This window comes from Salvelinus fontinalis, chromosome 25 (assembly GCF_029448725.1).
Source record: "Salvelinus fontinalis isolate EN_2023a chromosome 25, ASM2944872v1, whole genome shotgun sequence".
NCBI lineage: Eukaryota > Metazoa > Chordata > Actinopteri > Salmoniformes > Salmonidae > Salvelinus > Salvelinus fontinalis.
In genome coordinates this window covers 14,538,952-14,550,047 of record NC_074689.1, presented here as the reverse complement: position 1 = coordinate 14,550,047, position 11,096 = coordinate 14,538,952, and the positions used below count along the sequence as shown (strand labels likewise).

The 11,096-nt window shown below is 41.5% G+C and overlaps 1 protein-coding gene across 1 annotated transcript in view; it reads right to left on the bottom strand.

The window, feature by feature from the left end:
- LOC129822866 (agouti-signaling protein-like) overlaps positions 1-10,585 on the bottom strand; it is a 14,445-nt gene extending 3,860 nt beyond the window's left edge. Inside the window, exons 1-2 of the mRNA XM_055881341.1 lie at positions 10,257-10,585; positions 3,541-3,617 (exon numbers count right to left, since the gene is read on the bottom strand). Of these exons, the coding sequence (XP_055737316.1) occupies positions 3,541-3,617; positions 10,257-10,395 (216 nt within the window). The 5' untranslated portion in view covers positions 10,396-10,585. The remainder of the gene's footprint in view (positions 1-3,540; positions 3,618-10,256) is intronic.
- Positions 10,586-11,096: the final 511 nt, after the last annotated feature.

Sequence of the window (11,096 nt, the reverse complement as noted above, 5' to 3'; positions counted from 1 at the left end):
GGTGTAACGCTCATTCCTTCAACGATAAACGCGAATCCGACCATCAGACAAAACCGCAACTCGTCAGTGAAGAGCACCTTTGCCAGTCCTGTCTGGTCCAGCGACAGTGGGTTTGTGCCCATAGGTGACGTTGTTGCCGGTGATGTCTGGTGAGGACCTGCCTTACAACAGGCCTAGAAGCCCTCAGTCCAGCCTCTCTCAGCCTATTGCGGACAGTCTGAGCACTGATGGAGGGATTGTGCGTTCCTGGTGTAACTCGGGCAGTTGTTGTTGCCATCCTGTACCTGTCCCGCAGGTGTGATGTTCGGATGTACCGATCCTGTGCAGGTGTTGTTACACGTGGTCTGCCACTGCGAGGACGATCAGGGGTCTGTCCTGTCTCCCTGTAGCGCTGTCTTAGGCGTCTCACAGTACAGACATTGCAATTTTTGCCCTGGCCACATCTGCAGTCCTCAAGCCTCCTTGCAGCATGCCTAAGGCACGTTCACGCAGATGAGCAGGAACCCTGGGCATCTTTGTTTTGGTGTTTTCAGAGTCAGTAGAAAGGCCTCTTTAGTGACCTAAGTTTTCATAACTGTGACCTTAATTGCCTACCGTCTGTAAGCTGTTAGTGTGTTAACGACCGTTCCACAGGTGCATGTTCATTAATTGTTTATGGTTAATTGAACAAGCATGGGAAACAGTGTTTATACCCTTCACAATGAAGATCTGTGAAGTTATTTGAATTTGTACGAATTATCTTTTAAAGACAGCGTACTGAAAAAGGGCCATTTATTTTTTTGCTGAGCTTTTTTTTGGACCCCTGCTCATCAAACATCTCATTCCAAAATCATGGGAATTAGTATGGAGTTGGTTCCCCCTTTGCTGCCATAACATCCTCCACTCTTCTGGGAAGGCTTTCCACTAGATGTTGGCACATTCCTGCAAGGATTCCATTCAGCCACAAGAGCATTAGTGAGATCGGGCACTGATGTTGGGCGATTAGGCCTGTCTCGCAGTTGGTGTTCCAATTCATCCCAAAGGTGTTCGATGGGTTTGTGGGCAGGGCTCTGTACAGGCCAGTCAAGTTCTTCCACATCGATCTCGACAAACCATTCATGTATGGACCTCGCTTTGTGCACGGAGGCATTGTCATGCTGGATCAGGAAAAGGCCTTCCCCAAACTGTTGCCACAAAGTTGGAAGCACTGAATCGTCTAGAAATGTCAATGTGTGCTGTAGCGTTAAGATTTCCCTTCACTGGAACTAAGGGGACTAGCCCAAACCATGAAAAACAGCCACAGACCATTATTCCTCCTCCACCAAACTTTACAGCTGCCACTACGCTTCGGGGCAGGTAGCGTTCTCCTGGCATCCGCCAAACCCAGATTCGTCCGTAGGATGTGTTCTCTCTCATCACTCCAGAGAACACATTTCCACTGCTCCAGAGTCCAATGGCGGCGAGCTTTACACCACTCCAGCCGACGCTTGGCATTGCGCATTGGTGATCTTAGGCTTGTGTGCGGCTGCTCGACCATGTAAACCCATTTCATGAAGCTCCCGACGAACTGTTCTTGTGCTGACGTTGTTTCCCGAGGCAGTTTGGAACTCGGTACTGAGTGTTGCAACTGAGGACAGACCATTTTTACGCGCTACGCGCTTCAGCACTCGGCGGGCCCATTCTGTGAGCCTGTGTGGCCTACCACTTCACGGCTGAGACGTTGTCGCTCCTAGACGTTTCTACTTCACAATAATGGCACTTACAGTTGACCGGGGCAGCTGTAGTAAGGCAGAAATTTGACAATAACCCTATGATGGTGCCACATTTCAAATCCCACCGTACCTTCTCCGCTATGCAATCTGGTTTCCGAGCTGGTCATGGGTGCACCTCAGCCACGCTCAAGGTCCTAAACGCCATCAATAAGAGACAATACTGTGCAGCTGTATTCATTGACCTGGCCAAGGCTTTTGACTCTGTCAATCACCACATTCTTATCGGCAGACTCAACAGCCTTGGTTTCTCAAATGACTGCCTTGCCTGGTTCACCAACTACTTACCCACACCTACCCACCCGTCCAGCGTCACTATTCTGGACGGTTCTGACTTAGAATATGTGGACAACTACAAATACCTAGGTGTCTGGCTAGACTGTAAACTCTCCTTCCAGACTCACATTAAGCATCTCCAATCCAAAATAAAATCTAGAATCTGCTTCCTATTTCGCAACATAGCATCCTTCACTCATGCTGCCAAACATACCCTTGTAAAACTGACTATCCTACCGATCCTTGACTTCGGCGATGTAATTTACAAAATAGCCTCCAACACTCTACTCAGCAAATTGTATGCAGTCTATCACAGTGCCATCCGTTTTGTCACCAAAGCCCCATATACTACCCACCACTGCGACCTGTATGCTCTTGTTGGCTGGCCCTCGCTTCATATCCGTCGCCAAACCCACTGGCTCCAGGTCATCTATAAGTCTTTGCTAGGTAAAGCCCCGCCTTATCTCAGTTCACTGCTCACCATAGCAGCACCCACCCGCAGCACGCTCTCCAGCAGGTATATTTCACTGGTCAACCCCGAAGCCAATTCCTGCTTTGGCCGCCTTTCCTTCCAGTTCTCTGCTGCCAATGACTGGAACGAACTGCAAAAATCTCTGAAGCTGGAGACTCATATCTCCCTCACTAGCTTTAAGCACCAGCTGTCAGAGCAGCTCACAGATCACTGCATCTGTACATAGCCCATCTGTAAACAGCCCATCCAACTACCTCATCACCATATTGTTTATTTAATTTATTTTTCTTCTTTGTACCCCAGTACCGCTACTCGCACACTCATCTTCTGCACATCTATCACCCCAGTGTTTAATTTGCCATACTGTAATAATTTCACCACTATGGCCTATTTATTGCCTCACCCCCCTTGTCCTACCTCATTTGCACACACTGTATATAGACTTTCTCTATTGTATTATTGACTGTATGGTTGTTTATTCCATGTGTAACTCTGTGCTGTTGTTTGTGTTGCACTGATTCGCTTTATCTTGGCCATGTCGCAGTTGTAAATGAGAACTTGTCCTCAACTAGCCTACCTGGTTAAAAAAATGTGAAATAAAAAAACAAACAAAAATGTAAAGTCACTGATCTCTTCAGTAAGGCTATTCTACTTCCAATGTCTGTCTATGGAGATTGCATGGTTGAGTGCTCAATTTTATACACTTGTCAGCAACGGGTGTGGCTGAAACAGCCAAATCCACTAATTTGGGGTGTCCACATACTGATACATTTGTATATATAGTGTATATAACACGTAACACGTTAGCCTAGAAGCTTGCTGCAGTCCCCAGGCCACAGACAGGTGTGGCTACAGTATGCCGTCACCACAAAGTGTCTGATTGATTTTGGGGTGAATTACTACTGAAACCTGCTGGGGCAAAAGGCTAAAGGCTAAGGGCTTGCTGCTCTCCACAGGGCAGGTCACAGGTGGGGATATGATGTTATCACAAAGCAGTTGCTCTGTAACTCAGAAATGATCCTAACATAATCCCCAGCAGTTTACCGTCACATGCAATCTCTGGCGTTCCTGGATTCCTCTTCTGGCAAACAACCTTCTGGGTTTTGCCTGGTTCCACAGCTCTGTTGGAAAGAACGAAGGAAGTCATAAGAAACCTCCTTAATTCCGATTAGAGATTACAACATTCTGGGGTTGAAGTAAATCGAATAACAAGAATTACCGTCCAAAAATATAGTGAAACGCCAAACAGCATAATAGGTAACAGATGTTATTGATCTGAATATCAAAACTCCATGTTCACTTCACTTATAGAAGTTGTCAGCCATGGCAGCAAGGTTAACACATGGAAATTGTGTGCTTTTGTAGTGTGTGTCTATCACCAATAACTAGCAGAACTTTTGTACATCTTCATCATCCCTGTCACAAATCATGGCCCATTAAACTGTATCAGGGTGTAACCAGAGATTTCTGTTACATGCTTTTGAAATACCTATTTCAAAGACTTCTGAGTATTTTGTATTTCACTGGCCTGATTTATAATCCAATGTATTTTGTAACAAGATGTTTCAAAAGTAAACTAAATCAACTACATACCCCAGTCATAAACCCTGTTTTTATGCAAGTAAAGTCATTTAATTAAAAATAAATAAATCAATAAAAACAGCTGTGATGGAAATATGATGTTTCGGTGTAATTTCATAAATGCAGGCAGAATTTGTTTGTTCGAAATGGTGGGATCTTTTTGTGTCTGTAAAATGTATTATGCGGGAAATTGTGGTGGAAATGCCTTTATGCGCAAATATTGATACTATAACCATCATATCGAAGTAAATTGAGTCACACAATGACATAGTCTGTGGTCCTCCCACTATGACTTCGGAAACCATGCAGTTTATTACGCTACAGATAAATTATGAACTTCAAAGAGTGGTGAAAGTGTAAGGTGACGAGCTTGATGCTCTTTTCCAATACATTTTGAGGGTCTTATTCTGGTGACATGATCATTGATGCTTGCTGCTGTTTGACAAATAAAAATATTCTTGCCCTTTTGCACATAATAATCTGATCATGTACGCTATACGTGCACTCTAGCAATCCAGCTGGCTATCTGCTCGCTGTTGGCTAGAGCACAGGTGCCAATACCAGAGTGGGCACACTTGCTAAATAACGCAATTTTTTTGTGAGAAAACCATTAGTCGAGTTAATATTGTTAATATTCAGAACCACATTCCTGTAAAGATTAGAGTTAAATACTGTTGAAGTAATATGGCTACAGGTTCATCTGCCTCACCTAAAGCCCATTCTTGTGGGAAGCTGCTAGTGGTAGGGTAGCCTAGTGGTTAGAGCATTGGGCTAGTAACTGCAAGGTTGCAAGTTCAAATCCCCGAGCTGACAAGGTATATATCAGTCAGTTTGTCCTTCTGCACCTGAACAGGCAGTTAAAACACTGTTCTTAGGCTGGCATAGAAAATATAAATTTGTCCTAAACTGACTAGGCTAGTTAAATAAAAGGTAAAATACCACAAAGTGCTTATAGTCAGTATCTGGATAACGTGTGAAATACTTGATCATGTATGTGATATCATCAAAGAGGTACATTTTCTGTGTGATTTGAATATCAGTCAGTTTGTAGTTATAAACAGCATAGGAATTTAAATCAACATGTATTGATCACATCTTTACTAATGCTGCAGAAATGTGCTTGAAAGCAGTATCCAGATCCATCAGATGTAGTGATCACAATATAGTAGCCATATCTAGTAAAACCAAAGTTATAAAGGTTGGGCCTATTATAGTGTATAAGAGGTCATACTTTACATTCCTATGTTGGGGATTTAAATAATATTTGTTGTTCAATGGTGTGTAATGAGGAGCAAACAGAAGTTGCTGTAACGAGTGTGCTGAGAGTCGGGAAGCAAGTTCAGGCAGTGAGTGTTTAAATAAATAAAATAAACAACAAACACGAAACAAACGCATCGACATGAAAACAGAGTCAATAACACCTGAGGAAAGAACCAAGAGGAGTGACAGATATAGGGAGATAATCAAGGAGGTGATGGAGTCCAGGTGAGTGTCATGAGGCGCGAGACGATGGTGACAGGTGTGTGGGATAATCAGCAGCCTGATGACCTAGAGGCCGGAGAGGGAGTATACATGACAGTTGCACTTGACACAGTTATGAAATTGCTTATTCCAATTACCAATAAGCATGCACCCATTAAGAAAATGACTGTGAAATACGATATATTGCCACTCCTATTTGCCATATCTTAAATTTAAGCCTACTATAAAGTGTGTGCCCTCAGGCCTGGAGGGAAGCTCAAGTCATTCCGCTACCTAAGAATAGTAAAGCCCCCTTTACTGGCTCAAATAGCCGACCTATCAGCCTGTTGCCCAACCCTTAGTAAAGTTTTGGAAACAATTGTGTTTGACCAGATCAATGCTATTTTACAGTAAACAAATTGACAACAGACTTTCAGCACGCGTATAGGGAAGGCCATTCAAACAAGCACAGCACTTACACAAATGACTGATGATTGGCTGAGAGAAATTGATGATAAAAAGATTGTGGGGGCTGTTTTGTTACAATTCATTTCAGCTTTGACATTATTGATCATAGTCTGCTGCCAGAAAAACATGTGTTATGGCTTTACTATATTGTGGATAAAAAGTTACCAGTCTAACAGAACACAGAGGGTGTTCTCAAATGGAAGCCTCTCCAACACAATCCAGGTAGAATCAGGAATTCCCCAGGGCAGTGGTCTACTCCCCTTACTTTTTAAAATCTTTACTAACGACATGCTTTGAGTAAAGCCAGTGTGTCTATGTATGCGGATGATTCAACACTGTTACACATCAGCTACTAAAGCAACTGAAATGACTGCAACACTTAAAGAACTGCAGTTAGTTTCAGAATGGCTGGCAAGGAATAAGTTAGGACTGACTATTTCAAAAACTGAAAGCAGTGTATTTGGGACAAATCATTCACTAAACCTCAACTAAATCTTGTAATAAATAATGTGGAAATTGAGCAAGTTGAGATGACTAAACTGCTTGGAGTAACCCTGGATTGTAAACTGTCATGGTCAAAACATATTGATACAACAGTAGCTAAGATTTTTTATTTTTTTATTTCACCAGGTAGGCCAGTTGAGAACAAGTTCTCATTTACAACTGCGACCTGGCCAAGATAAAGCAGTGGCACAAAAACAACAGAGTTACACATGGAATAAACAAACGTACAGTCAATAACACAATAGAAAATCTGTATACAGTGTGCAAATTCAGTAAGGAGGTAAGGTAATAAATAGTCCATAGCGGCAAAGTAATTACAATTTAGCAATTAACACGGGAGTGATAGATGTGCATATGAGCATGTGCAAGTAGGAATACAGGTGTGCAAAAGAGCAGAAAAAAAATATGGGGATGAGGTAGGTAGTTGGTTGGATGGGCTATTTACAGATGGGCTGTGTACAGCTGCAGCGATCGGTAAGCTGCTCTGACAGCTGATACTTGAAGTTAGTGAGGGAGATAAGTCTGGGGGAAAGTCCGACAATAACAAAGTGCTGTTGTACCTTCTTCACAGCACTATCCTACAGGCTCTAGTTGTCACACCTGGACTACTGTTCAGTCGTGTGGACAGGTGCCACAAAGAGGGACTTAGGAAAATTGCAATTGGCTCAGAACAGGGCAGCACGGCTGGCCCTTGTATGTACACAGAGAGCAAACATTAATAATATGCATGTCAATCTCTCCTGGTGTCACGTTCCTAACCTGTTTTCTGTTGTTTTGTATGTGTTTATTTGGTCAGTGCGTGAGTTGGGGTGGGCATTCTATGTGTTGTGTTTCTATGTTGGGTTTAATGTGTTGCCTGATATGGTTCTCAATTAGAGGCAGGTGTTTGACGTTTCCTCTGATTGAGAACCATATTAAGGTAGGCTGGTTTCACTGTTTGTTTGTGGGTGGTTGTCTTCCGTGTCTGTATGTATGTTCGTATCACACGGGACTGTAGCGTTTTGTTTGTAGTCTGTACCTGTTCGTGCGTTCTTCGTGTTATTATGCAAGGTCTCTAGTTCAGGTCTGTCTCCGTTCGTTTTGTTATTTTGTAATCATTCCAAGTGTTTTTTCGTGTTCGTGTTCGTCGTTTAATAAATCATTATGTTTTCAAAACCCGCTGCATTTTGGTCTGATCCCTACTCCTCCTCTTCAAACGAAGAGGAGGAGAGAAACCATTACACCTGGCTCAATGTAGAGGAGAGATTGACTTAATCACTACTTGTATTTGAGAGAGGTATTGACATGTTGAAAGCACCCAGCTGTCTGTTTAAACGACTAGCACACAGCTCAGACACCCATGCATACCCACAAGGCATGCCACCAGAGGTCTCTTCAGTCCCCAATTCCAGAACAGACTATGAGGAGGCGCGCAGTACTACATAGAGCCATGACTACATGGAACTCTATTCCACATCAGGTAACTGATGCAAGCAGTAGAATCAGATTTTAAAAACAGATACAAATACACCTCATGGAACAGCAGGGACTGTGAAGCAACACAAACACATGCACACATAACATGAAATGACATTTTGCAGTTAAATTCCCATGTACCAAAAAAAAATACACGTTAAGTAAGTTTCCAATCGCATTTTCAACTCTACATCGTATTTGCATTTATTATGGATCCCCATTAGCTGCTGCCAAGGCAGCAGCTACTCTTCCTGGGGTCTGGCAAAATGAAGGCAATTATACAACATTACAATACATTCATTCTAGAATTCACAACACACTCAGTGTGTGCCCTCAGTCCCATACTACACTGCCACATATCTACAACACAAAATCTGTGTGTATAGTGCGTGCACTAAGTGATCACACAGCCTTTTTTCTGCAACAAGTACATTTGATGGAAACATCTCTGGTGGGAAAATGCACATATTGTTTTTATGCAGATTTTAGAATATTTGTATTAAATCTGTCGCCAATTGGATGGAAACCTAGCTATAGCAAGTTTTTTATTGTACCGTTACTGAGAATGTTGTTGGAGTGAAAGTGTGTACTTTCAAAAAAGTATTGTATTTAATCAAAATATCTGTCACGCCCTGGCCTTAATATTCTTTGTTTTCTTAATTATTTTAGTTAGGTCAGGGTGTGACATGGGGAATGTATGTGTTTTTTGTAGTGTCTAGGGTGGTTGTAAAGTTTAGGGGGTTTATTAGAGTAGTTGGGTTTATGTTTAGTATAGAAGTCTAGCTGTGTCTATGGTTGAGTGTAGGTATCTAGGAAAGTCTATGGTTGCCTAAATTGGGTCTCAATTAGAGACAGCTGGTGATTGTTGTCTCTGATTGGGAGCCATATTTAAGGCAACCATAGGCTTTAGCTGTTTGTGGGGAATTGTCTATGTTGAACGTAAGTAGCTTGTGTGTGCACTTTCGTTTGTAGCTTCACTGTTGTTTTTGTATAAGTGTTTCGTTTCGTGTTCATCTTCATAATAAAGAGAAGATGTATTTTGCACACGCTGTGCCTTGGTCCTCTCTCTCTCCCTTTGACGATCGTGACAACTATTTTGATTAAATACAATACTTTACAAAAGTATTTGGTATTTATTTTTATACATTGGTCTTTCAAGTATTTTATAATAGTAACAAGATAGAGATGAGCAACAATACTGAATGTAACTGAGTGAGCAGCAGCAGCATCTCAGAGAGAAAAAGTGATGAGAGGGCAACTGTGTTGAGGTGGCAGACCTGTTTTCAAATGACACTTAAATATGTTGAGTTTAGCCTACCATGAGGGGCAAATTGGATTTACAATTTCGGACTATTCTATTGGTCCATTACACCAGGCAAAGTCAAGAAGCTGATTTATTTTTTTAATGTGATTTCGAATAGTATTTGAAGCCAAGTCTTGATTAGGCGACCTTCCACTAAGATGGTCATGACATGTTGTGAACTAAGAACCTGCTTAGGTCAAAGCTGGTCAGAGCAGGAGGGATAGGTGTAGACTCTGCGGGATGTATTGCTATACAAGTTAAGGGGTTTTATTAGTCACATTTACAATAAACATGACATTTGTTACCCCAGTGCAAAACAGTCTACATTACAAATAGATAATGTACTGCAATAAATCTAGTCCAGGGCTCTCCAAACCTGTTCCTGGAGAGCTCTCCTCCTGTAGGTTCTCTCCAACCCCAGTTGTAACTAACCCGATTCAGTTTATCCACCTGCTAATTATTAGAAAGAGGTGTGCTAGATTTGGGTTGGAGTGAAAACCTAGAGTATGGTATCTCTCCAGCAACAGCAATATTCATTTTCAAAATGAAAATCCCTTGCATGTAAATTATTGACATGATGATTTAGTAGACTACTGAACAGTGTACTGAATTAAAAATGTTTAGTAATTAATTCAGGATACAATTTCTAATGTTTTGGATAAAATATATATTTTTCCCAGTTCAGACATATGAAGAATAAAATCTTAGCCAAATAAATGCACACACGCATGGTTAATAGCATATTAATTATTATCTTTTCCATTCCTATATATTATCTCCAAAGTGTGACTTCTGACTTCCTGTGGTGGTCGCATTGACAATACATACACACAAAATCAATATATACAACATGTACACAAGAGTGGCAATGTATGGCAATGACTTGAACCATACATTGTTCAAAGCTAATACAATAAATAAAAGAAAAAAGACAATCGGACTTTTGGATGACGAATTAAGGGGAATGAAACTAGGATAAACTACTCACCTATTTCCTTGGCCGTAAGATCATTTGTTGACAAATTGTCGGTTCCTTTAATTTTAACAAGATGTGTCTTGTCACGCGCTGCAAGCCTACAGTTGACAGCTGCAAATTGAAGGCAAATATATAATATCGCAAGCTTCATTTCGATTCCACTCAAATATTGCTAATGTGGGGAGAAACAAAAATGATCGTTATTAGATCAATTAAGACTGCAGAAATGTCGACGCCATAAAACAGCAAAATATCGCTCCTCACTCTTGGACATATAGTCTCGTTGTCAACATTATTTGGTCCTTCGAGACAAAAGTAATACTTTATAAACCGGAATCTTGTTCCCGCACCCGCCCACCTCCTTCGCATTTCCATAAGTGAGAGCAAGAGACCATCTGGACACTGAAATCTTGTCTCAACGATCATAGTAAAGTACCCACCTGAGGATATTCAGAGACAGTTTTATTCTGGATATTCACTGAACAAAAATATAAACACAACATGTAAATTGCTGGTCCATGAGCTGAAATAAAAGATCCCAGAAATGTCTCAAATTTTCAGCACACATTTGTTCACATCCCGTAGTGAGCATTTTTATCCCTTGTCAAGATAATCCATCCACCTGACAGGTGTGGCATATCAAGAAGCTGATTAAACAGGACCCACAGGTGCACCTTTTTTTCCCTTACCTTTATTTAACACGGCAAGTCAGTTAAGAACAAATTCTTATTTTCAATGACAGCCTCGGAACAGTGGGTTTACTGCCTTGTTCAGGGACAGAACAGCAGATTTTGACCTTGTCAGCTCAGGGATTTGATCTTGCAACCTTCTGGTTACTAGTCCAACGCTCTA